Source organism: Chlamydotis macqueenii, chromosome 1 (assembly GCF_036417535.1).
Source record: "Chlamydotis macqueenii isolate bChlMac1 chromosome 1, bChlMac1.mat, whole genome shotgun sequence".
Taxonomy (NCBI): Eukaryota; Metazoa; Chordata; class Aves; order Otidiformes; family Otididae; genus Chlamydotis; species Chlamydotis macqueenii.
In genome coordinates, this window is record NC_141556.1 from 118,395,547 (window position 1) to 118,421,549 (window position 26,003).

General features: G+C 37.4%; 1 protein-coding gene across 2 annotated transcripts in view; it reads right to left on the reverse strand.

Moving 5' to 3' along the window:
- Positions 1-26,003, reverse strand: part of KCNJ6 (potassium inwardly rectifying channel subfamily J member 6) — a 166,828-nt gene that overhangs the window by 105,668 nt on the left and 35,157 nt on the right. Inside the window, exon 2 of one of the 2 annotated variants that reach the window (XM_086739856.1) lies at positions 9,232-9,280. The exons of the other annotated variant lie outside the window; for it this stretch is intronic. Coding sequence (XP_086595982.1) covers positions 9,232-9,256 — 25 coding nt within the window. The 5' untranslated portion in view covers positions 9,257-9,280. The remainder of the gene's footprint in view (positions 1-9,231; positions 9,281-26,003) is intronic. 2 annotated transcript variants of the gene reach the window in all.

Consider the following 26,003-nt stretch of genomic DNA (forward strand, 5'->3'; position numbering starts at 1 on the left):
GTTAACAGGTGATGAAAACACAGGTAGAAACCAATTCTCAAGCAGACTGATGTGAAATTCTTCCACGGAACTATCCACAGAATAACTTTTTGCCTAGTTCTTTACTGGGCACTTCCTTCTAACTTTTCTTCTAGTGGATCATCTCCTTCTAACTCCTGTTTCAATGTCCGAGTCACTAAACTGCATGTTTGTAGCCCACCACCCCGTCTCTACCAGGATTCTTTTAAACTCTTTATCTACTCTATAGTACTTTGTGACAAAGTGTTTCATAGGCTACAAGCTCTATGAAAAGTATTTCCTCATATGTGATGGCATTGAGGTTTTCTGATATCTTTTCCCATCTCCCCTCTCCACAAGTTGGTGCTATAAAGAAGGGTAAAGAGAAATGCATCTATGTGAGGTACTGTTCCATCAGTTGGGCTGAAATTATCTGTGTCTGTCCTGATGAAATACTGGATTTTATTTTGTATGAATGTTGATTTTAATGAGTTAACTTAGCTCAACAATGGTCAGCTATAGCAGTGTGGTTATCTTTCCACCAAACTAAGAACAGAAAGTGAATTTTGGGCTCTGGCTCAAATATCCAGTGGAAGACTTCCAGATGAAACGGGCTTTGCCAATACAAGAGCTAGGCTTCTCAAAGTAACTTTGCTGCTGCTACTTCTGTTTTGAGAGTGAAAAACCCACCACATTTCTTAAGCATTCCTTTTAACTTTCCAATTAAGTGAGTAAGAACTGCATGCCTCCTTTTGGTGCTACTAGTATTGTTTTTCTTTTGTGCAAGCCTTTCTGTTTTCCATTATTTTACTTATAGGTATGTGGATGAAGAAATCTGCTTTTGAAGTATGATGATGACAAAGTGGAGGGAGTTCAGCAAAGAACAATCAGGCCTGGAGGCCTGAATGGTGAAGTGGACTATAAAATCTAAACCTGTAGTTTCATTACGAGATGATTGGAAAGGATTCTGCAAACTGGCAAATATTTGAAGGGGGGAAATTATTTACAGGAGGGATGACAATAGGAAGAAAGAGCAATTTCTCATTATATGGCAGAATGTCATGTAGCACACATCACTAACACTGAAGATCAGCAGCTGCACACAACTGTGTCCTCCTTTTCCTGCAGAGAGGTATGCCTGTGCAACATGCCTGTGCTGAGACAGCAAAGGGAGTAATGCTGAACCCTGGGATAGACTGATCTTGGGCTGCCAAACAGCCCCATTGCACAATCACTGCTATCCCTGTGTCTGGAAACACTGCTGCACTGACTCAAAGGAGGACAGATCTTACAGGTCTCGTCCTTCTTGTTGGTTTATCTTTTAACAGCTCTCTTACTGTTAGCAATGACTCTCACTGGAGTCTTTTTGGTTTTTTCCTCCATGTAGTTCAAGATATTTTATGGTAAAAGAAAAGGCGGTAAATAAAGTTGGAAGAGCCAGAGCTATGAGTGCAGCCAGTGGTTCAGAAATAATGCACTTTGAATTAATGTGTGTTGTGCACAAGAGAGAGTTTGACTTGTAGTTATTATTTTGCCTGTAATATGGTCCTTGTTATCCTCTATCAAATATTTGAAAAGTGAAGGTGAAGAGGCAGGTGAAGAATATAGGGAGAATATAGTCTAGCTATAGGATTAATTTAACTCCTGATTATAAGGCTTTTAAAAGACATATGTCAAAAATACCATTGTAAGACCTTTCTCTCGTTGTTTATATTGAGTAATGCAACAGGTCTCTTTTTTCAATGAAATGGGGTATTTTTCTTTCACATCAAATAGCTTATCCTTCCATGTTCCATGATATTTTCCATTAATTGATTCTGGATACCTTTGCCACTCATTTTCAAAGTCTAAAGGTCTCAAAATCCAATACATTTATGGTACTACCTGTTTAACAGCTGTTCTTGTACATCTCAGTTACTTTTGTTTTCTGGATTGTATTTCCTTTAACTGTTGACCAGCATTCTTTGCTATTCATCATGCTATGCTTATTTCCTAGAACTAAAATCCATTATGGTCTCTTATCTGCTTGATAGCTCAATAAGCCTGATCCAGGTCAGACAGTTTTCCACAGCTTTCAGAAACATTGATCCCATTTTTCACCATTTAATTCAACACATCTGCTCTCTGTGAAGACAATTGATTGGACATTTTTCATTACTTCTTCATTCTGAGTGGATATGAACTTCTTGCTCTTTACATAAACAGTTGGATTTTCTTTCAGCACTGCACACTGCTCACTTCGATTGAAGTGCCTTGCTGGTCAGCACCTTTGAAAGATTTAAGTGCATGTCAAATAAATACAGAAAATGCTCTACATTAGAAGAGCATTAGAATTGTGAAGCCAGGCCCCACACAGCTGGAAACAGACAGTTAAGGGTGCAACGCCAGCTGGCCCAGATGTGAACATACCCATACTATTCAGGATATCATGAGAAAATGTTGTCTCAAAAAACACTTTAGCCACCTAACCGATGGTTTTGGCAAATCAGTCCCATACTGAGGTCCTCAAAAACTGATATTTATAATCTGAAGTGACTTCTGCTTTCAATACTAAACTTACGCACATGCTTAAACTAATTCCGGTGATGTCCAGAAACACTGGGCAGGTATTTCCCCTCTAAAGACTGTCTTATACCTAGATGTATCTCATACCAAATCTCATATGGATTTAAAATTTTGCCCTACTGCTGATCAGAATATGTTATTGCAATATGACTGTGGATTGGGTTCTGTAGAAGGCAGTGCTGTGGGAAGCTATGAAGGTGTTTTATCTAATATATTTGTGTCTAGACAGCTTAGATTTAGTATAGAAGATGAGTGTTTGCTCTGGGAAGTATGTGACTGAAAAACCCAGCTTTGCCGTGCCATGGACCATAGCAATACAAAGGAAGGTACTGAGAATTCTTAAATAGTTTCAGACTGACTGTAGCCTTTGTTTTAGAAATGGGTGATCCTGAGGTAATAGAAGTAAGGGAAGTATTGAAACATGGACCTATTATGGCAAATTACAATCTCAACAGAATAAACGTTGTTAAAGGTGTAAGTAACAGGAAAGACTGTTTCGATAGAAGCAGTACAATGTAGCCTGTATGTAATCACTGTTCCTAAGCAGAAAACCAGATATTTTTACTTCCTTCATAATTCAGCTCTTGCTTATCTCATCTCCGATATTTTGAGTTTAATTTTGACTAAGATTGTAGCTTAGCAAAGTAATACTAGCAGTGCTATCAAAATTCAATATGTTTTTGAAAAATCTAAGCTTCTAGAACCATATGACTATATGAGAATCTTGATTTTCATTTGGGGGGAAAAAAAACATTTATGTCCCTCACACTTGCAGAGATAAATTAAAAACAAGACTCTTGAAAGCTCAGAGAATGCAAAGCTAATACTCCTCACATTGTTGCATACTGAGGACTGGAAATACTGTCAATCAGCTTCCTGATTAAGCTACATGTTTCTTTTGTTTCTTATTGCATATATAAGTTCACTGTTCTTCTAAGCCCCTGCTAGCGCACCACTGAAATAATTCTTGCTTTCTTGCATAATGAACCCCTGTTTTAGAATTTAATTCTCCTCTCAGAAGCTGACCTTTACCATGAAGAATAGACTGCATTCTCTTTTAATGATAATAGCATTGTTCTTTCAATTCTTTTCATTATATGCATCAGCTACTTTCTGCTGAAATAATAACAACAACATTATTAATAATAATAAATTAACACACATGCTGGTTACTTGTAATTTAAGTTTGACCAAAGATTTAAGGAGTTAATTTTGAAATAAATGTTATCAATGTATATATATAGAGTAACGAATCAACAGTAATTTGAAGTTCCAAGTTCCACTTAATAAAACATTTATCTCTACGGCTTAATATTTGCTACAAAACTACTCCTCCAGAAATAACTGTCTCAACAGAACTCTTTTCTTACTGAAAAGTAAGAGAATGCAAATACATATTGTGGGAAAATCAACCTTCCTATTCTACTCTTGGCATGCTCTCATACAAAGGCTAAACATAAAAGGATGATTAAGTATCTTGAAAATAAATTACTCTAGCTTCCTCAAGTATGTGCAAATGTCTGTCTTGAATGAGTTCTCTGAAAGCTTTGGAGTTTTTGCCCTTGAATTTTACATTGTAATAATCTGCTTTTTCTAACAAATTGATGGTACTTAGTATCAGTGGAGAATGTTGAACTGGATATTTGGAACTGGAACTTAGAAATACTTTCTGAGACTGAAGAATCAGTATTCTAGACTGACGAGATGGAAACTCAGGCTGTAGGATCAATTCTTCAAAGTCCTGATTCTGTATATGCACAACCGGTGTTGTGTTCATGCAAGACAGCATTTATGCATGCACCACCAGCTTGTGATGTGTCAGTAAAAAGGTTAGGTTTCTGAAAAAAAAGTCAAAAATAAAAGGTGTAGTACTATGAAAAAAAAGTTGAAGTAGAAAGGTCACAATGTCTTATAGCAAGAGAGAGCATATTGGATATGTATTTACTGCAACATACCCTACAGTTTTCTTACATGTCATAAAACAATAATTCAAAATAATTAGAACTGCTCAAAAAATTGCAGACTCAAAAAATTGACACGTGTAAATCTGAAATACTGTGACTTTCAATAACTGAAAGCAGAAACATTTTTCTGTTTATAAACCCTCTCTACAAGTATGAGAGAGCAGTAGAGCCACTTCAGATTCAGACACTGGAGAAAAGAAAAAGAAAGATTTTGGGAAAAGCATTCCATCAGAAACCAGATCTCTCCTAGGATTTGTCTGCTCCAGAAACCCTTTCAGGTTAGCCTGATTTTTTTTACTCCCTCATCTCCAGTAAAATTCATGGCATCGATAATTCAGAAGGTTTTAACTGGAGTCATCTAAGGTCTCAGTATTCATTATTTCACTGTCGTTTGGAAGTAAATTTATAGACATTTGGAGTACACATTTTTGTAGCAAATGAAGGAACATCCTTATTTTAAACCAATTCTGCCTCTGGCTGTCCTCATCCAGGTGTATCATGCCTTAACTAGGTAGCAGAACAAACATTACTGTTTATTGATGTGCTCCTACTGCTGGCGAACATCTTAATTGGATGTCCCTTCTCTATTTAAGTGCTTTAAGGCAGCCAATCATGCCCATTTTTGATTCCAGCCTCTAGCAAGTTCACAGTGCTCATGTCACGCATTGATTATGTTGCAGCCATCATATAGCACACTAGACTCATGCTTCTGCATAATTTGGAGATGAGACCTTGGACTTCCTCATTACCTTAGGGAGAAGAGTTTGTACAAACTCGACTGTAGAACAGTGACCTAGAGACCTCAGACCTCTGTCTCCACGAAAGAGAACGGACACACTTGTATCCTCACTTGGTCTTCAGCACAGAGTACATCTCTGGCAGGGCTTTTACAAATCTTCTGAGTACCTTGAGGAGAGTTTTGCAGGTGCTACCCAAGCCAGTGAGCCATCATGTTGCAAAAGAAGTAACCAACTAGCCCTGACATAAGGTAGATATCCCACAGATACCAATTAGGAGCTGGGATGCAGACAGCTTACTTTCACTCAAGGCAACTCAGGAACATGCTGCAGACCTTGACTAGCTGGATAGTAAGAGGAGAAATTGATGGAACTAGAAAGGAAATTCCCTTCAATATCATAACATTGGACCCTAAAGGACTTTTCTAAGGTACTGCCAACATATCACCATATTTAGGTACTCACTAAATGTCTTATAATTATTCTTATTCTCCAAAGTATTCAAAATTGCTATAATTCCTGAGGACTGAATAGTTTTCTACAGGTTGTTTCTCTGAATATCTAATTTTTCATATTGGCCAAATATATTAGGCTGAACATCTGATACCTTCCTAAACTGCTTAATATTTGCTCTCCTACTTTGTTTGCTTTAGCTATTTGCAGGCAAGATGCTGGAATAATTTGAGTTAAAAATGACCACCAGTGCATGGGAAGCATGAGAACAACAGGGACAGAAGAAAACAAAAAACATAGGAAAATAATGTGGTTCCTGGTTTCATTTATATGCTTAGCTTCTAAGTATTCTGAGATTATATGAGGTAAATTGCCCAATTCAGGCTATAAAGCAATTTCAAAATGCGTATGGATTTTAAGGCATTATAAAGGAATTCTTGGACAGTTCCCTGGGGCTCAATGTAATTATGGTGGCTTTCTATTAATTCTGTGCAAGTGTTGTAAAATAATAACTTGGGGCAATGAGTGGTCTTATTTGGTATGCATTTCTGCTTCTATATCAGCTCTAAGGGACCATCCTCAAAAATTTAGCACATTTCTTTCCAGTTTGCACTTTAACTGTTGTATTAAAATGATTTTCTCTCTCAATTATTATTATTTTTTTAATTTTCAAGGCAGTTCTCTCAACATATATGAATACAGGGCTCTGTCATGGTACCTCATATCTTTCCGTCATCATAAAGGTCCTATAGAAATAGGACGAAAATATTAAAATATTTTTTTTCCTTACAAATCTTCCCTACAATGTGACAGATCCATTGAGAATGGAAATACAAAATGTGACAAAAATACAGACTGTTATCCCTGCTAGTGAAAAATAACAGACTTGGAACAACTGCTGCCTCAGTGTTCTCTCAGTCTTCCTCTTAGCATGCAATGTGATGTGAATCTCAGGTATGGGGATTTTCTTACTGCAGAAGCCTCCAGAAAATCTTGATGGAGAAGAAAGGGGAGAGAGCAGTGCTTGGTGATTTCATCAGAGCATTTAAACAGAAAGAAAAAGATAGAGCAGTGGAGGGAAGGTGACTGATTTTTTCTGGAACTGTGCAAAGATGTTAACAGAGAAAAGAGACAAGAAGCACAGCTCTTGGGTGAAACTGAAAGGCAAATAATGATTTTGTTGTATTGGTACCGTGATCAAGTTATTTCTTGAGGCCTCTGAAACCCTCTAAGGCCTCAAAGGCCTTTCTTTATTCTCTCTCTTCCAAGCAAAAGGTCCTGAAGTCCAAACCAGAGGCCCACCCTATGCCGGCTTCTTGCTTCCCCATTCCGTTTATTTTGTTTTAAGCTGCACTAGCTTTAAAATAAGCACTGTGTTATGTTCACTAAGAATTTTCTTTCCAGCTTGCAATGATTTATTAAAAGTATTTAAAAATGTCATGAAATCATCTGAAAATTTCATAAAAGGCTTGCATGAAGTATGAACAAATCCTCATACAAAGCAGCTGTAAATCCTTTTAAGAAGCATGCTGTTTTAAAGAAGCCAAATAAAAGTAATTTATAAGACAAACATGAATCCTAAAGGAACTGCACAGTGCATTTTTGAGCTCATGTTCCTGATCAGTTACAAAGTTTTACAGAGGCCACTTCTCTGACTCTTCAGACCATTCAGAAAGTCTACTTGCTTTCCCCTAACACTCTTTGGTGAGATTCCTTCACTTCATTTCACAAAGGTTGTGCAAAACCCAGCAGGTACCTTACACATAGGGCAGATACCACCTATCTGCTTCCAGCTTTGATAACAAGTTCCTCCATTCATCTCCCACTCGTCCATCAAGACGTAACTAAACAACTATCCAGCATCCAGTAATGCTAGAGAAGTGATGAGGTCATAGGATATTTCTAAGAATTGCATTATATATCCACAGAGATTAATGAAGCAAAAGTATCATTCCTCATAGCAGAGAGTTTCTCTAGGGTCTAGTATTGTTCTTTTGGGCCTTGCTAAACTGTAATGTTGACCTTTCCACTGTTACCAGCTAGGCTTTACTGCACCATGGAGAAATAATTCTTTCTACTTATGAATACTGCTGAAAGTATACGAATGTGGGTCCTGTTGGTAGCTCAAAAAATTGAAAATACCATCTATGAACCTCCCTTAGAAACCTGAATTTCCCGAGGTCTTATGAGATGTAGACAGTGGGGGAGAAAAAGTGGAAAGAACAGTATTCAGATAACAACACACACGTCCATGGCAAGAACTCCATCAAGAGCTTTAATGAGAGTTTAACCACTCATCACTAGGTTGCCATGTATCTTATGCCACTGCCCGTAGTTTGCTACTGATTAGCCATGTTCTGTCCATGAGGAGAGGAGCTCTCAGGTTGACTTCTGTGTCCTGTGTCTGTCTGTGCGTGAAGCTTTAGAAATAGGGCCTTTGTTACATGGATGTTCTGTTGCCTCTGTTGCATCTCCCAGGTCTGCTGCAACTTTTTATGGGATAGGTTCTTGCTGATACTAAAATCACTTTTTATGGCTAGTAGTGGTGACTCTGCCCTGAAACGGTATATGTAAGGAGATACAGAGAATGATTTCAAAAGGAAGCGAAGTGAACAGAGAGAGCAAAAAGGCAAGGAAGTGCTGCCCTATGAACAGTCCTTCTGTACACAAACAAAAAAAACCCCAAACTGGCAACAATTTTCTAATGTAAATGAGTCTTATGCATGTCTGTGTTTCTGTCTTTCTACACTCTGTGGCTAAGCAGAGATTTCTCCCATTTAAAGTAAATTTTTTTTTAAGCTTGCATAGGCTGTGGAGCTAAATAAGTTTTGGAAAAGGGACAGTAGTTTGCCAGGATTTAATCCTAAATTGTCTCCAAATTTTGTCCAAAACTAGATTATCCAGTCTAAGTCTCTCAGCTACAAGTGTTTATAGGAACTACTCCATTATCTAGATCCCACATTATGGCAGAAGTACAAACTACCCCTTGTTGATTACATATTTAAGACAATGCACACCTCTTAGAAAACAGTGAAATCAATGGAAAGCTTTCCACCTATATCTCTGGGCATAATTCCTGTTGTATGAATCTGGTACAGGCAACAATCCTGACTAATTGCACTGGGTTTAGTGTGACCTTTTGTAAGCTTGTGAAGGAATGTAGGCACTAATGTGAATCAAGTAAAGTAGACATGCATTAAATCCACAAGTAGTTACATTCTATTTAAGTAAAACTCAGGCTCATGAAGTCAAACACGTAGTACCCGCTTTGATGGATTTAGGTCCAAATATAGGTGATTTAAACAATGCATTAAGAAAATAGCAGTCCTTGTTCTGGGGATTCCTCCTTTTTTTTTTTTTTTTCAGGAGTGAAATGATTCATGATGAAGTTAGGAGTGAAGGCAGGGCTGAATGAGATCTCTGAATGCAAGCACTATTTTCTGGTTTTGTGGCATTATGTAAGGGAGAGGGACAGATGGAAAAAGAAAGTGGTTGAACTTCCTATTTGTACTCACTCATTGACTCTGTCAATTTGGCCATCTCTGTTTCTCTTTTGGGCTTCTCCTGGGGGAACAGACAAAATAAAAAACAAACATATATATATATAATATATATAAAATGTAAATACACTTGAGTGCAAGTGGCAATGTGAGGGAAGGACATTAATCTGTTATATATTTCTATTGTATTTAGGGATTTAACTTTACTCCTAAAGAGCCTGCACATCTGAGGGCTTTTTTCTTGTAGTCTCTGGATTGCATCAACTATGAAGAGTGAAACTTGTATTTATTTCTGTATGTGTGTGCGCATGTAGTTGGAATAATTTCATTTATTCAATGAAAGTGATAATGTTTTGCACTCTGCACTAAAATTTGTAAGTGTGTTGCGACTTCCTGGGAAAATACATGAAAATGACCAGCCCACAAAACAGATATACTGAAGGAAAGAAAACACTTATTTAGAAATAAATACATTTCAGACAGAAGCTGGAGTAAGTGGTGTGGTACTGGGTGTGACACAGAAACGAACTGACTGAAGTACTGCTTCATTTATTAATTTGATACATGAGGGACTCCAAAACAAACCTGCTTGTCTTTGTCACTTGTTTTTGGCACCATTTTTTAAATCTAACTTTGTTTTCCTGTTTCAGACAGTTGTTGTAGCTGTTATAACTAAGCCTGTTTTGACAGAAGGCTTGGTCGATCAAGAGCCCTTGGATTTGGTGGAATTCCCCTTAACAGGGACCAATGCCCCAAAGCATGCCTCAGCCAAAGGCATTTCAGAGCCAGAGCTTGGACTAAATTAAAACATTCAGCCCTTCAAAGCCTTTTAAACTCTAATTAGCTGGTTTCGAGAAGATGCGATAGGGCTGCTCTCACCCTTACAATCCCTGAAACTATACAAGCATCTTTGGTGACTAAGTGTCAGCCCCGTGGGTAAGCAGAGAAGCAGAGCTAGTGGTTACCTATCCTTTACCTCACAACTGTCTCCAAAATGCAAACAGTCCAGATGGTCAGTACTTTTAACCACAGCTGACAAGTCCAGTTGGAAAAGACAAAGAAATGGGTGGAAATGGGTGTGGGAAGCCTGCCTCCACCTCTGTTGAGGCTGCGAGAAGAGGGTCTTGTGGGCCATGGGTGTGCAGATGTCAGCTCTTGATCTAAGCAGCCCTTTTTTCCCCAAAAACTTCACTGGAGGAAAGAATTTCCTCCAAAATACAACTTTAATGAGCAGCAACCCCAAACAGATGCCCCTGCCCCCTACCTCAGCTCTGGGACAAGATGCAGATTTCTGGGCAGAGTGGCCTGCAGCAGCTGTTGAAATGGCTGGGGACAGGATTCAGAATGGCAGCATCTCTTTTTGGCTGGGTCTATACCAACAAACAGCACTGGGGCAAGCCACGGGCTGAGAATGGTGTCAGAATGGTCTGATATAGACGTAGTCTTCCAATGCTATTTGGCTATGACATGAGCAGATTCTGCTTCAGAGGTGCCAGCCTGTCAAAAGAGCTATCCCTTCCTCCTGCTTTATTTAAAAGAGTAGGATCATCTCATGACTTCAGAGGAGGTGAGATCCGTCCATCTCTGTCTTATCACAATACTGGCTGCTATGTGGTGCAAAAAATCTAAAATAAATATTTTCTATATCAAATATGCTACTACTTGCACTTCAGAAAGCTAGACTTCTGCTAAGGAAAAGCTGACATTTCATAGTAATAGGAAACATTGGAATGCATGAAATGAGTAGGTAATGTTTCACAACAGTATGCAAACCCCTTAGAGCATTTAGTATTAAGAGAAAGGTTTAAGGTTATGTCCTGAATCTGTGTTGAGGTTAATGCCTTAAGCCGTGTTGATAACATAGCGTTCAGCATCAGATTCATGCATTGTTATGAAAGAAAAAAGAGGAAGAAACAAATATCACGAGTGCCAATTTTTTTTTTTTTTTATAAAAGAAGGTCCTGTATGGCAATTTCTTGCATGGTATTAATGATCAAAGGAAAGCAGAGCACTGTGAAAATCATCAGTAATTTCTGTCCATGTTGCTTTATAATGTGACCTTAAAACACCTCCTTCCACTAGAGAACTTCTAGTTTATCAGGAACTAACAGTTGGGGAAGATCAATGTTGAGCCCTGAAGATGGAAGGCTGGATTTATTAGGCTAATAACAAGCTGTGATTTTAAATATTAATACTTTGCTCTTCCATATTATTAAATACTTTTAACTAATGATGAGATCTATCATAAGGACATAGGAGACTAGAATGCAATATCCTTTTAAAGGGAACGTGTTAAATATAATATATAAGGAGAAAGTTACAAGTTTTTGAACCTATGAATTCTGCTAGATGATCAAATATTTGTCTTGGAGAAGCTGGTAAAGGCAAGCACTAACAGAACGTAGGTTTTCCTCCAGTAAAGGCCTGACATCACTGACAGTTAAGCACAAAAACATTTACATGTTAAGAGACTACATATCTTCACTGCAGCAGTTTGAGTATAGCATGTTAAAGAAGACACCTAAGGTTTCTTAAGAAACAACATGAAATGGCAGACAAGATTCAACTAATTGCTGCATTTGAAAATGTTGAAAGAGTTTGGTTATATTTTTCCTAAAAGAAATGATAAGGACTACTGCAGTTCTAATCTTCCTTCTTTAGACAGTAAAGGTACTCTTGTATGAATGTAATTTCTCAATAGGACAGGTTAAAAAAATTACATTCCATTTTCCAGGTATTTTATTTAAAAAAATAATCTTTTTTTTTTTTTTTACTGCTATTGCTGAAGTTTAGAATCTGTATCAAGTTATTCTCTCAAGTTCTGCCTTTTTTCCTTTCTCTAATGATTGCTAGTATATGCACACATACACACTACGAAGCTCTGGAAACTAAGCAAATTTTCCCACTTTTATCAAAATGGCGTATTTTAAGAAAATGTGAAGACTTCTAAGAAATTTGGATTTTGATGGCAGATAAAGAAGGGATTCCATCCTTTCTGACAGAATGAGTTCTAATAGATTAACTTTGGGAAAAAAAACAAACAAACAAACAAACAAACATTTAAACATACTTTTTGTCCTAACTTCAGCAGACGTGATTTTGAATAGAGATTGACAGCAGAGTAAGACACATTGCCTTTTTTTAAAAGAAAAAAAACCAAAAAACCAAACAACATAGTGTTTCATTTCAGGACAGAACTCCTCTTCAAGGGCAAACTGTATTCCCTTCTGAGATTCCTGGGTAAACAGGCCCAGAAAGCCCATCAAGAAAAGCAGGCCTTATTTTTCATCTCTCCTAACACAGTGAGGCTTTTTTTTTTGTAGCTGTGGAGTGATACATGGAGTGATTTCTGCAGGGGTTTGAATTCCTGGGCTGTTGCTGACTGTACCTATTCCAAGGCCCAGAATCCAATTCTTCCACAACCTCAGAGGAGCAGCAGAAACAGACTCCACTCTTGTAAGAGAATGGATTATGTGCAAACGTGTGCTAGCCTTGCGCAATTGTGTGAGATGGCTACCGTCTTCCTCCGTGCATAAAAAGCAAGAAATCCTGCTCTTCACATTTTAAATGATATATATGTAAACTTGAAGTGATAGATGGTTCTGTTGTGATGCAAGAAGGGACATGTGAAATATAAATTGGTATGTAAAGCATACTAACTTGGCTATTTAAAATACTTCTTCGAACTTTTTGCACTGTTGGTGAGGTCTTTCATTCAGCTGAGGGTGTAAGAAAGAAGCTGCAAACTCTCCTTTTCTAGTGGAGCAGTTTCCCTTTTTTTTTTAATGTGCCTGGTCTTAGTTTATTTTGAAGAGTTTGACACTGCTGTGAAATTGAAACATTGTTATCAACTCATGGTGCCTTTTCTCACTGAATAGTCGGATAGATTTAAAGATATTTCATTTATATAAGCTTCCTTAAGGCAAATAAACAGTTGCCCAGTCCCTACAATATGTTGAGACTGTGGTGTCCTGTCTTGTGTGGACTCAAGTCCACTCTATCTCAAATTATTATAAAGCTGTTGCAAAATTCATGGTTTTAATGTGGTGGCTTAAGTGCCAACACAGAAAAAGTGGCTTTCACAATCAAGCATCTTTGTATAAAGCTCTCATTGCCTGCCTCCCCATGTTGTATGGTCTGCCATAGGTTCTGCCAGAGGGCACACAAGAAGATGTCAGTAGTGCCAACAAGGCAGTGCAGACTTAACATTTTCAGTGTCCATGCATGAGCAAAGAGTGAGGATTGCATCAAGTTCCAGATGGGAATCAAAACATGCAGTTCCTAGGTCACTTGTCTTCTAAGGAAGAATTCTTGGGCAAGACAGTGCATGATCTTCCTGTAATGTTTCTGATAGGACATGGGCACATTCTGTAACTTCCTCTTCAGTGCCTTTTAGCTTCAGCTGGCACAAATTGTTGACATCATTATCTTTATTTTGTTTGCTTATGGTATGGCTGAAACTTCTCTTGTACTTTTACCAGGTCACAAGTGCAGAGGTGCACCGACATGCTAGGAATCTACTGATGTAATCTAGAGCTTTGGCTAAAACTTCTAGTAGTATTTCATCGGTCCTGTGCTGGCTGAGCTAAGGATCAGAACTCAAATACATTATATCCATTACACATACTTTTTGTGAAGCTTTGCTACTTTTGAAAGTGATTCAATGGCAAATCCCTAGTAATTTCATTGATATATCCTTTAAGGCAATAGCTATTCAATCACCAAATGCAAATTAAATGAGCAAGAAGCAAAGAAGAACCTTTTCTGAAATTTTAGCTTAGAGTAATCTATCTTGGGGTATCTTAAATTACTTTTTAAACTACATGGAAATGGTGTTATATTTGAAACACTATTAAATAAGAATAATAGAATTTCATTTTATATAGTGTCTTTCGTACATGTGACATCCTCAAATGCTTTACATTAATGAATTAGACACTGGTTGTTAGGCAATGGTGTGTAGGCAAATGCAGCACTCATTATGTGTTATTCATTTTAGTAATAGCCTACACTCAGATCTCGAAAGCATAGCTTATTTTAGGTGGAAAGGGATTATCGGAAGGTGTTGGAGCTTTTCCTTTTGAAAAACACCATGGGAACTTTCATTTCTACCTGGACACATCCAACAAAGGGAAAATTAGCTTAATAGGCCATCTTTAGGGCCTCTAACAAAGAGAGGCTTTGTGTTATTGCATTGTTTTGCTGTTACTAAAACTTAAACTGTATGTAAGACCTGCCTAGCTTTATGGGAGTTACTTTTCATGTCTCCCTGTCCCAAAGCTTAAAAAAAGAAGTGTGTATCTTTTTTTATTTTTATAACTCTGTCTTGCCCATCCCAAGAAAGGTGGTTGGTCCCAACCACCTGGTTTGTCTTGTCTTCTAGAATTAACTCTTGGATTAAGGACTGTAATGACTATATTTGTGCAGGACCCAGCACAGTGTAATCTTAAGCAAATTGGCTTAATCTTCAGCTTTAAAGGTGAGAATACTAGCAAGTAATCTGCATTCCCTTGCTATGATCCCAGTGTTTGAATGGCTCAAAATACATTCTAAAGGAATATCCTGTGCATGGCACAAGAGGTGATTTCAACTTGCATCAGTTGGAATGAGCTTAAAATATAGTATTTGAACAGATGGAGTGAGCAGAGTTCAATGAGAGTGTACCTTAGCTGGGTTCACTAGAGCTATCGAGCAGTAGGGGTGAGTATGGCTCATTGATGTGTTCAGATGTCATAAAGCACTTTCAGTAGCTCTGATATAAGATGATTTACATGGGGAAAATTTGCATTACCAGCAGGAGGAACTGAATTTATTTCTCTGGGTTCTAGAATACAGTTTTTACATTTCTTATACTTTTTACTTAACTTACTCATCATTCACACTTGGTCTGTGAAATATGCATGGAAAAATCTCTGGTTTTTTTTCCAGGCAGAAAATCAAGCAGCAAGTCTAGAGAAGCTTGTCAGCTCCCTTTAGACTCAAAGTACAAAGCTCAGAGAGTCATGTATTAAATCCATTGCAAATACAATGTCATTCTCTAACTAGGAGGAACAAATATTCACATATTAAACAGCGGGGATGGCATGTGGTGGTTCTGAAGGCAGGAAATCTTTCTAGGAACAGAAGCAGCATAAATAAATGTTACTGACTGCTGTTGAGCATGTATGAACATTTTAAAATGTGTTTGCATCTAGAGGAACACAAATAAGTAAAAAATTGTTTGAATAAGATAAAGAGAAAAAATAATCTGAGAGTTTGCAGGAGAGAATACTCATCTATGAAATAAGAAAAAAATAAATGGAGAGAAAGACTTTATGTTTTTGGCATTTTAAGTAAGAGCTAAGCTGAAGTCTCAGGCTTACAGTTTTTCTTAAATAGCCTAAAGAACTTCATATTTTTAAACTATTAAAATTGATTGCACAGAACATGAATCTAAAAAAATATTAAAATTTCGTACCTTTGGCAGCAAGTCTTAGTATCCTTAATTTATTGTAGTAACGGTGCCAGAAGATGCAGATTATTTTATGAACAATTCTGTTTTACATTTTTATGCTGTTAAATACTTGTTGCTTCTGCTGTCAACTGTAGAAGAGTCACTTAAGCACTAATATGAAATGGCCATTAAGGAACTGATGTGAACATTACACAGTGATAGATTAATAAAGGAATATTTTTGGTATCTAGAGTACTGGAAGTGGGACATAAATAATGTTGTGGTATTTTTACATGATTAAAGGCAGGTATATTTTCTTAGTTACTTTGCTTTAGAGGGTGAAGTGTATCAGCTTAATTTTCATCTCTCGTTACAAAGATCCTATAGAATATCTGAAGATTTATTTGATTCCCTCAGGTCCCAGTAAAAATACATCTCTTCTAAGACAATGAGTTGGGTTGACTAAACACTAGCAGAGCTACCACTTCTGTATTTTGACAGCCAACGAACTATATGTACTATTTGCTTTTGAGAAGCTCAGCTTGGGTGTTCTAACAAATTATGGATGAAGGTAATTGCAATGGAATGTTTAAGTCTTACATACAACATTTCTAGCCCACATTGTGAAAATAAGCAAGCATAAGTATAAGCTGAAAATTGAGAAGAATATCCTGGCAACAAAGTGATGTAGTGATGCTATACTAAAAAGGTTGAAAAGATTTTTACTTAGGGCTGTTAAAACTACATTGGACAAAGCAGCATAAATTACATCTCAGCAAATGGTCTACAAGACAGAGTGGATAATCTTACATACGCTTTATCATCTAAATCTCCAGACTGCAGGTAGGGTGGCTGCATACAATTAATGCATAGTGAAAAGTTCTATAGTCAGTGGAAATGTTCTTACCAATCCAAAGACCTTTGTATCAAACTCTTAAGAAACTGCTATTTTCCTTTTTACGGCATAATTCATGAATATATTCTGAATCGTAATAGAAGAAATGTAAGTTACCTTGAGATAACAGCAGCTACCTTATTTTAAAAAGTTGATGGAAACACAAAAGAGGAGATTCATTATAGAAAAGAGACTTAAGAACACTTATCCAATCTTTTCAACCATTAATAATGCATATATTTAGTTTTTAACAAACTCCTTGCTTCTATACCCCTCAAAGGCAAAATCTCAACTCGTCGTTTGTATTCTTATAGCATTAAATTCCAGATTTCAATAATAATAACTTAAAGAATATTTATAGACCAGGGATTTCACATGAAAAAACATAGGTAGAAGCATGCTTGAACTAATCTAGAAACCATTATTTAAACTATATAAGAGACTAATAATCTAGTAAAGTTTGCTTTGTTTATTACTTGCCTTGCAACATTGTAAAAATAACTTATAACTGAATAGAACAGATCAACCATTTCAAAACTGTACCTATTTCCTCAGGTACCTTGTGAGACTTAAATGATGAACATACAACTACGGAACTGACATTTTTCTTTGTTTTGCGCTGTGATCATGTTCATTCAATGAAAGTTCTTAAGAACTGTCTTCAGTGTCAGATCTGGCTTCAATTGAATAATACCAAAGTATCTCACACAGTTTCCAATTTTAGCAGCCTTTTGTTGTCAAATCTATTTAAAAAATCTTCAAAAGCAGATGTGTTGAAGAAGAACAAGTAATGTGTCAGATGACGCAAAAATGCTAATAATGAAAATATCTTCCTGTCCTACTGAAAAATACCTGTGAATACCTCCCATTTACTACTCCCTGAGAGAAAATTGAACTTTTGGTTGCTTATGCTGATATTCAGGCTGGCTTACACAGATCTTTTTCAGTGAAACTGCAAAAGCATTAAAAAAGAGAAATGCTGAGGAAAATTAGCCTTTCCAAATTTAGGAACTGAGATGTTGTTCTCAAGTTGGTGTCTTCCACACAGAAAAATCAGAAAATGAGAGCGTAGCACTTTCCATATGATTACTTTGTTATCAGTGACTTTCCACCTTTGGATGAAACTCCATCTTTCCCCAAATGAACAAAGCCACAACCCTGGTCTTCGATCTGCCAGCTTTTCAGAGTTAATGAAGATAATAATAGGAGGTGCAGCAGAAAGAGCCAAAATGGGGACCTTCGGACATATGGCTTGGAGTTCATTTCACCGAAGTTCAGCCCACTAACAATTTGAATATACAGTCTAAACAAGTTATTTAGACTCACTGTAGCATTAACAGAGGGAAACTGGCACCTCCAAAGGCAAGTTAGCCAGGTGCCTCAAGTAGATGAATCACTAGTAGAAGTGCTCAACTCATTAGAAATACAGGTGATATGACTAAATCAAACTAAATATTTGTTATACGGCTAAAGGTAGGGGGTATGAAGCCCCCCTCTCTGAAATTGCTGTAGTATGGACTACTGTCTTTTTGTTGTGTTAAAGGTTTATTCCTACCCTCCACCTCCCATTGTCCTCACCCCCACATGCTGTTTCTTCTTGTTCTCTCTTGTCTTATCCAGTCCATCACCTTTCCTAAAATGCTCTCTCCCTTCCCTTTTCTCTCCATCTAACTTTATAACTAACCTTCCTTCTCCCTCTCTTCACACTCTCCCACACTTCCAAAAAGAACGGTTGTGAAACTAGCACGCTGTTTGTTGCTATCACACTGTGCACGCCTCCCTCTCTACCCCTCAAACCCACATGTACTATGTATCTTACCTAAATAGACTGTACATCTTTGAGGCAGGCACTGTCTACAGCTTGAACTGTGCAGGCTCAGTCATAGCATCACCTCAAATATTCAGGCTCTGTGGAGATATTCTTATTTTAATAATGTGTACAACATATTATACTATACATAATCTTAAATGACAGAGAAGCATAAAATGTTCATCAATAAAGATGCAAAATAGGGTGAAAATCCATCATTGCACTGTTGCTCTCGCCTTTCTCCTGGTACTTAGAAGAAGCTGACAAAGGGTTCTGACTGCTCTAGAAGACTCGTGCTCATTGTCGGCTGAGGCTAGAGGTAGCATTGATGTTTATAGTTTCAAATTAAAACCAAAGGCTGTTTTCTGTAAGGGAATGCTGTCTTGGCACAATGCAATGCTGCCTAGAGATCCCCAAGAAGACTCTGAAAGAACAATAACTGTCAACAAGTAAATTAGACTGCAAGAGCCTTGCACTAATGTAACTGCGCTGCTTGTACTTGAGTTAGCTTTTTACCTAGACATGTTTTGTTTTGTTCCATATAGACATCTGTATTTTGTCTTGAGGATTTGAATACATTTTAACTGGAAAATCCAGACAAACTTTGTGTGAATCAGACTGAAGATTTACAAGTCAGACACAGCAAATCTATGTGTTCCTCAGATAGTACAGCTGATTGCACTTTATATACAGTGTACTTTTTATACAATGCCATATAATGGAGATGTTTCAAAATGTACTAGCTTGAGCTCTCTCTAAGTTTAACCACCTCCAGAATAATACATATGATGCTAGTGATAAAAGGTCAGCTCATCATGCTAGCCATTACTGTTGCTTTTAATCTGTGTTAATAGTAATAAAATATTAATTGATACTAGATTCTAAAGGGTAAAATATGTGCTGTAATAGAGATGGGATGGGATAAAGCGTTTTATTCCATTACAAAGATAGCAAACTGTGATGATATTAGCAATAGCAGATATATCTTCTAGGGTCCTCTGCTCTACCTTGGTATCTCCAAGAAGACTGTTCATCACTTTCCTACATGATTGCTCTTTCCTGAGCCCTCTAAGCTCCTGTATGATACACCTTTCCCTCACTATCACTCCAAAGGAGTCCCTGCTCCTTTGACATTACGAAGCTCTGCCTTTTCCTCCACTTTTTTTTAAATTATTTTAAACACTCTTCCCTCTTGTCTGAGATGCTTCCATATGTAAAGTAGAAGCAGCAATATGGTAGAGAGCAACTTCTGGAGCTGCCTGTGGGGCTATGTCCTGTGAGAAGGCTGAAGGCCCCCGGTGTGGATGAGAACCTTGTACAATGGTACACAGAAAGCAGAGAGCAGGAGCACGCTCAGGTCCAGCCTGCGTCTGAAAAAGTGAGGTGCTCACATTTCCCCAGAGCTGCACTAGCACAGCCACCACTCGGAGAGGGCAATGCCAGGCAGTGAAGACTCACAAGAGCATCAGAATGTTATTATACACCAAGTACAAACTGATTATCACCTGGGAATCCTTCTTGGCTTCTGTCACCTTGGGTGCATTTACCTGTAAACTTTGGACAAGTGTCCTCACTACACAGGCCACAGTGCAGAGACTCCTGTCTGCTGCTGATGTCACAGCCGCACGCCCGCAGAGGGGCTAGGCTGGGAAGCCACACAGTGAGTGGATCTCATCAGCTTGCTCCTGGGATGTGCTGACATGACCGTAGCATGTCCAGCTTAAAGGGTAGGACAGTTTCTGATAATTTGGATACAGCTGCGCCATGCTGCAGTGGGTGATATAGAAGTTAGAAGTCTCTAAGGTTGCTTTGTGAATTTTCTGGTTATATTAGTCCGATTTTGGGTTTTCTTGGTCTTATCCTTTATTTATTTGTGGTTAACAACAGTTACCATTTTGAGAAAAAAACATTACAGTTATCTTTTTTAACTCTATTGTCTCCTGCATTTTAAAATTATGAGGAAGTTAATTATCACTCAGAATCACATATATATTTCCTAGGAGCGGTTTTGTGAAATTTTAATCAAGAATAAACATAGTTGGAAGAAGTATTTAATTTTTTTTTCTCCAATTTTAAAAACATTCTTATTTCCTATTTCAACAGTGTCTTTTGTCCTCCCCAAATTCCAGATTATGCCCAATATTCATTGACTTATGTGCAAACCTGGTTAATAAGAAGATAAGCACATGACAGTTCCCATACTATCCTATTAACATAAGTGTTCTACCACTGTGCAAAATAGGTGAGATACATAAAAATCCTCTGAGTTTTGCAGTTTGACTTGATTTTGATGTCTACTGTAAAATTCTCACAAGCTTAACACTTCAGAAAACTCTAGGTAATTTAAAGCTAAATTAATCTTTACTCACAGAAAATGGGAACAAGATTTAGGTAGGATATTTTGTCTTTTCTTGATATCTTTTGGTTAAAATTCCTTTTTTTTTTTTTTTTTAGAAAATTAAAGCTCTACTTCTAGTCATTCATACTACAACAGATCAGTTCCAGGCTTTCCTAGCCATTCCATGGAACAGCTCGTTCTGCTTTGCAAAGCCTTGATGTGCAACTTTTGGGACTATTTTTCATGTCTTTCTGTTTTTCTGTTCCTTTCCAAAGCAATTTCAGCTGCAGAAGCCTGGAGAATTATATCCAACATAGGCATATACACCCCGATTGTGAAACTAAGTGCAGGCAGACCTGTTATATGTCTTCATGAAGCTCTACTGGATGTGGTCAGACCACAGGGAGGCTCAGTTTAGACAGAGATGTCTCAGTGCTGGATGAAGGCTCAAAGCTCTGACTTTCTTTCATGCTCTTCTGTGGCATTGCAAAAGCCCAAAATTAAGGTGACTACCTCGGTTTGCAGTCTATTGGAGAGAAATATAGTCTCCTTTTCTTTTTTTCTGAGTATAAAGTAGTAAGAAGATATCTTAATTTTTCTGTTCACTCTCAGAAATCAACCCTGATGATGCAATTCCTCAGACCAGAATGATTTTCACTCTGTTAAATTGATTGCTATGTAATTACTAATTTGATGCAAGCTCGTATGAATCATGGCTACAAAGGATTTCATATTAAGCAAGTTAAAAGAACATGATGTTTACTACAATAATTAGAAGAACAATTGGAAAATTTAAAGCAAGCACTCCAAACACCTACATGAGAGGAAAATGATTTTTTTCAGCTTTATGAGATGATGTGTAATTCTTTCTGCAACTGGTCAGGTAAATCAAGTTCATGGAACATCACCAGAATGATCCAGATCTTCCCAGGCTACAACTGTTGGTCTTTTTTGCAGACGGGCCCAAAGTATATTGGAGCCTAGAATGGCATTTCAGTGTTACAGCCTTGGGGATCAGCCTCTTGTGAATGACTTCATCACTTTTGAGAATCTGGCTAAATTGCATCTGCCTTTTCCATATCGTTCCATACTTGTTTACAATCTATCCTTGTGAAAAATACAAATTACCTTCAACTTTTCTAGAAACTTTATAATTCAGTTTTAATACACTATTTGAATTTGTTTTTCTGCTACTGAAAGAAGTTGCTGATGTGTATAATTCCCAGGACCAATGTATATTACTGCTTTTTTCTTCCTTCATATAAAATGAAAAAAAAACAACACATTTTTTCCTCTCACACTTCTCTTTTTTCCTCATTTTTATAAAACTCGTTCTTTTAAAGTTTGATGATTCTTTCCATTGTGTTGACAGTCACTGCTACTTCGTGGCTTTTTCATAATATTTACTTGGCAGTTTTTTCACTGAAATTATGATGAGTGTCCAAATTCTCCAAGCTACCAAAAGTTTTCTGATCCCATTAAAGGTGTGGGTAATGAATACATTTGGAAATTAGACCCTGAATGTTTTAATAGAGTCATTATCCCTGTGTGTTGTCACAACAACTAGACCCTTTCAGTGATTCAAATCCAAATGGAAAATCACATCCCAAATTACAATAAATGTGGGTACATGCAATAATCATCACATACGGCACTTCAATTTCCATGCTCATTGAGTCATGTTTTTCTCAGCTGAGCCTGCCAACAAGGGTACTAATTAATATTTTTTTTCTAATGTGGACACCTGCCCATAAGGAGCTACCAATTCTTTGTATATAGAGAAAGCTGTCAGATGGTAATTACCTTTTGTTTTCTGCTACTCAGGTCTCCAAAGGAGAAGTTTTTCTCACATTGTCAGACAGGCATGAGACCTCTAGCACCTTTGGATAATTTTTAATTTTCTGCTTTGCAGGGGTTTCTTTGGTTGTTTGGAGTTTTTTTGATGTCATTTGTTTATGGGCTCTATTTGACCTTATCCACAAGGTCACATAATTTCCAAAATCACTTATTTTGTGATTTTGGGGGAATTTTAGATTCAAGGAGAAATAAATTATTACCATATTACTAAACAGGTCCTGAAAATTACTTTAGCACCCCCAAGCACATAATTAACAGTAGTCAAGAACTAATGCATTTATCACATCACTGCTGCATGTCCAGAAAATATATACAGACTATTTAACTTCAACATTTTATAGTTATCTTATATTTCCTTATTTGAAAAGAGAAACATCCCACTGCAATTCTTTAGTGGTTAAAATCTGCTTTACTACTTTAAGACTCCTGGGCTGTACTCTTCAGCATAACTTTTATTACTATGATTTAAAATCCTTTCTTCATTCTGCCTAGCACAATGCACTACATTCTTTGCTACAAGCGTTATGGGCAGTATCTCTATTCGTGAAAGTCATCATAGCAATCTGAGCTAGATTAGAGAAATCAAAAAGAGCCACAAACTGTCTACCCATTCCCTGCCCCATCTTCCCTCTGGCCTCTTTCTTGGTAGATGCATAGTCAAATATGGCACTCCCTGTGTTTTTGTTGTATATTTTGTTGAAATGCATCATAATTTTGACTTGATTTTCTTGGTGTTTTCTGAATCTGAAGGTCTCTGATCTATAGAATGTGTTGTATTTTAAATATGCAGATTTTTCATTTGCTACCCTTTTCACTTCTTGTTGCTGCTCCTCCTCATTTTAGTGATTTAGCTAAAATCTTGAACTCCTTCTTCAGGGCCTGTTCCACCAAGCATAGCCACACTGAGTGGTACTTTACTCCACAAGAGATTAGCAGGGCTGCCTTCTCTGGGAAGAAACATCAAGATTTGGCTTTCTGTATTTAGCCCTAAGGAAATCACCTGCCTTCAGCAGAACCAGCTCATGCTGCATGAGTAAGGGAAAGGGGGACAATAGGGGAATAATATCACATAGAGGAGGGGAAATACCATGTAGGGGAAGAAATGCTTGAAGGAGCCCAAAGGCATGGGAAAGCCAGAGAAACCTACGTCAATTTTGCAAAGAGGGGAGGGTTGCATAGTAGAGCACAGCTCTGGTTCAGAGACTGGAGGCAGAATGGCTGTCAGCACAGCAGGATCTCCTAGAGGAGTCAGTCAGCCTGCTAAGAAGCGGGGTTTATTAGCTTGGACATAGTGCTGTGCTAACATGGCTGTACCGTGTTCAGGTCTTGAACAACTCTTTGTTTATGATGCACTGTGTGAAGGGTACCAGCTTATTCAGATCTATCTCAGGAGACTGGACACTGATAGGTTAGTGCATGATGTTTGAGGAAAAGGTGAAAGAACTGAGATTTTAGAGTTTAGCTTTAGACCTTGAAGGTCTAAGATGCTTCTACTTATTTGACAGAAGAATATGAAAAGAGCTTAAGAGTAAGGAGAGCTGAATAAAACCAGAAATGAGACAATGTTCAATTTCAATTAGATTATGAGGACATGCACATCCAAGTAATTAATTTTTTTTTCTTTTTTTTTTTCCTCCTGCAGCCAAAACAATGGCAGTTAGATGGATAGATGGATGAATCACTGGTCTTTTCCAGCAGTGCTGAAGGAAAATTTAAACTGGTGACTTCTTCTTTGCACTTAAATGGAGATGTTATAGCAAAGACTGGTATTTGACATGACTGAACAAAATGCCTGGTTTTTTCTGTTTGGAGATATTGATGTTAATACCTTTTTCTATGCTGACTTCTGCGTTGTTGGTTGTTTTTTTTTAATTCAGCCATTTTAAAATAAAATATAAGTAACCTGAGGGCTATAATTCTTTTTTTTAATTCTGATTTCCTACTGAAACAAATTTGTTGTGACTACAGTGTCTCTTATTTTCCTCTTCTAACAACATTTCAATAATTTTGAGATCAGTTTCAACCACATTTGTCAGAGTGTTTAGAGGTATCAATCACATTAATTTATTGGAATACTTTGAAAATTGGTAGCTGACAACCAGCCATTGCTCGGACTGAACTTACTGCTAGGCAGTGGAGAATTCACATGGGACAGTTCCACAGGAATTTGTGCCTTCTGCTGCTCAAAGAATTACCTACAGATGGCGCAGAATATGCTCCTCCAGGGACTCAAATGGTGACAGTTCTGTGATTCATTAAACTTAAGTAGCTTCCTTGAAGGTCTTGGTAAGCCATGACAGTCAATATGTTTACCTCTGGGACACAATTTCAGCTCTAGAGTAATAATTGTCTTTGGCGCATTTGGTTAAGTTACAAGTTTCTAGGTATGAGATAAAAATTTTAATCAGAGAATAATTTATATTTAAATTAGGAGAACCTTGCTTGCATAACTTTCTGTTACTGTGCAGCTTATTGTATTTCTCATTTTTCTACAGCCCTCTGTCTTCTAAGAAGAGTATAAAGCTATGTCCTGCTTATCTGGATGTGATAGGACTTGGAGAATAACTCTCTGTGTAATTCTCCTGACTAGAACGGATTGTCATTTTATTTTTGTTTTAAATTGATGTCTCTTAGATTTTACATCACCCATGAAAAATGAATTTAATTTTTCATGTTATCCATACTCAAGTCTTTCGGTAGTAGAATGAGAGTAACAATTTAATAAAAAATATGCATTAATTAATCCCTTTTAGAAATTAATTTAACACTGTTTTCTCCCTTCTTCTCTTACAGTATAAGTTCCTTTGTTCCAGTACTGCCCGAGACGACCTACTACAGACTGTACAAAGTACACTTAGTGCTGTAGTATTTTTGGCTAAGCTGAAAATTATTGGTGGTCTAGAATCCTTGACAAAGTCTATTAATCTGCTTGCCAGCCTTCATCACGAATTAAGGTAGTAATACTGCAAAACCTCTCTGGTCAGGAAAGCAATTGCACACCTGTTTAAGCAGATGGTTAAATGCCACTTAAATTGTTTTGTTGTGGAATAATGGAGAAGGGCACAAGGACTTGTGTTGATAGAATACTTCGAGTAAGAATAGATGTTCCTGAAATGACAAGCCTCCATGAAGTTATTAAGAGCAGGTGCAGGTGGATTAAAGAATGGATGAGGGGAGGTGGGGAACAGACACCTTAGTGTTTTTCTCCCACAGTGTGCCTATCAGTACAGAAAGACCAACCTAGTTGATTCTGGACAAGAATTAGTGAAGGGTAAATTATTTTTTTACATCACAGTTTGGACTTTTTCTGCTCGTTGGGACAGCTCAAGACAGATTGTGTGATGGCAATCTTATGTGTGGTGTTTGAATATATAACAGCAATAGGATCCAGCAACATGTGTATACATGCTGCAGAACAAAATGTTCTTTAAACCTTGACAGAAAAGTATATGTC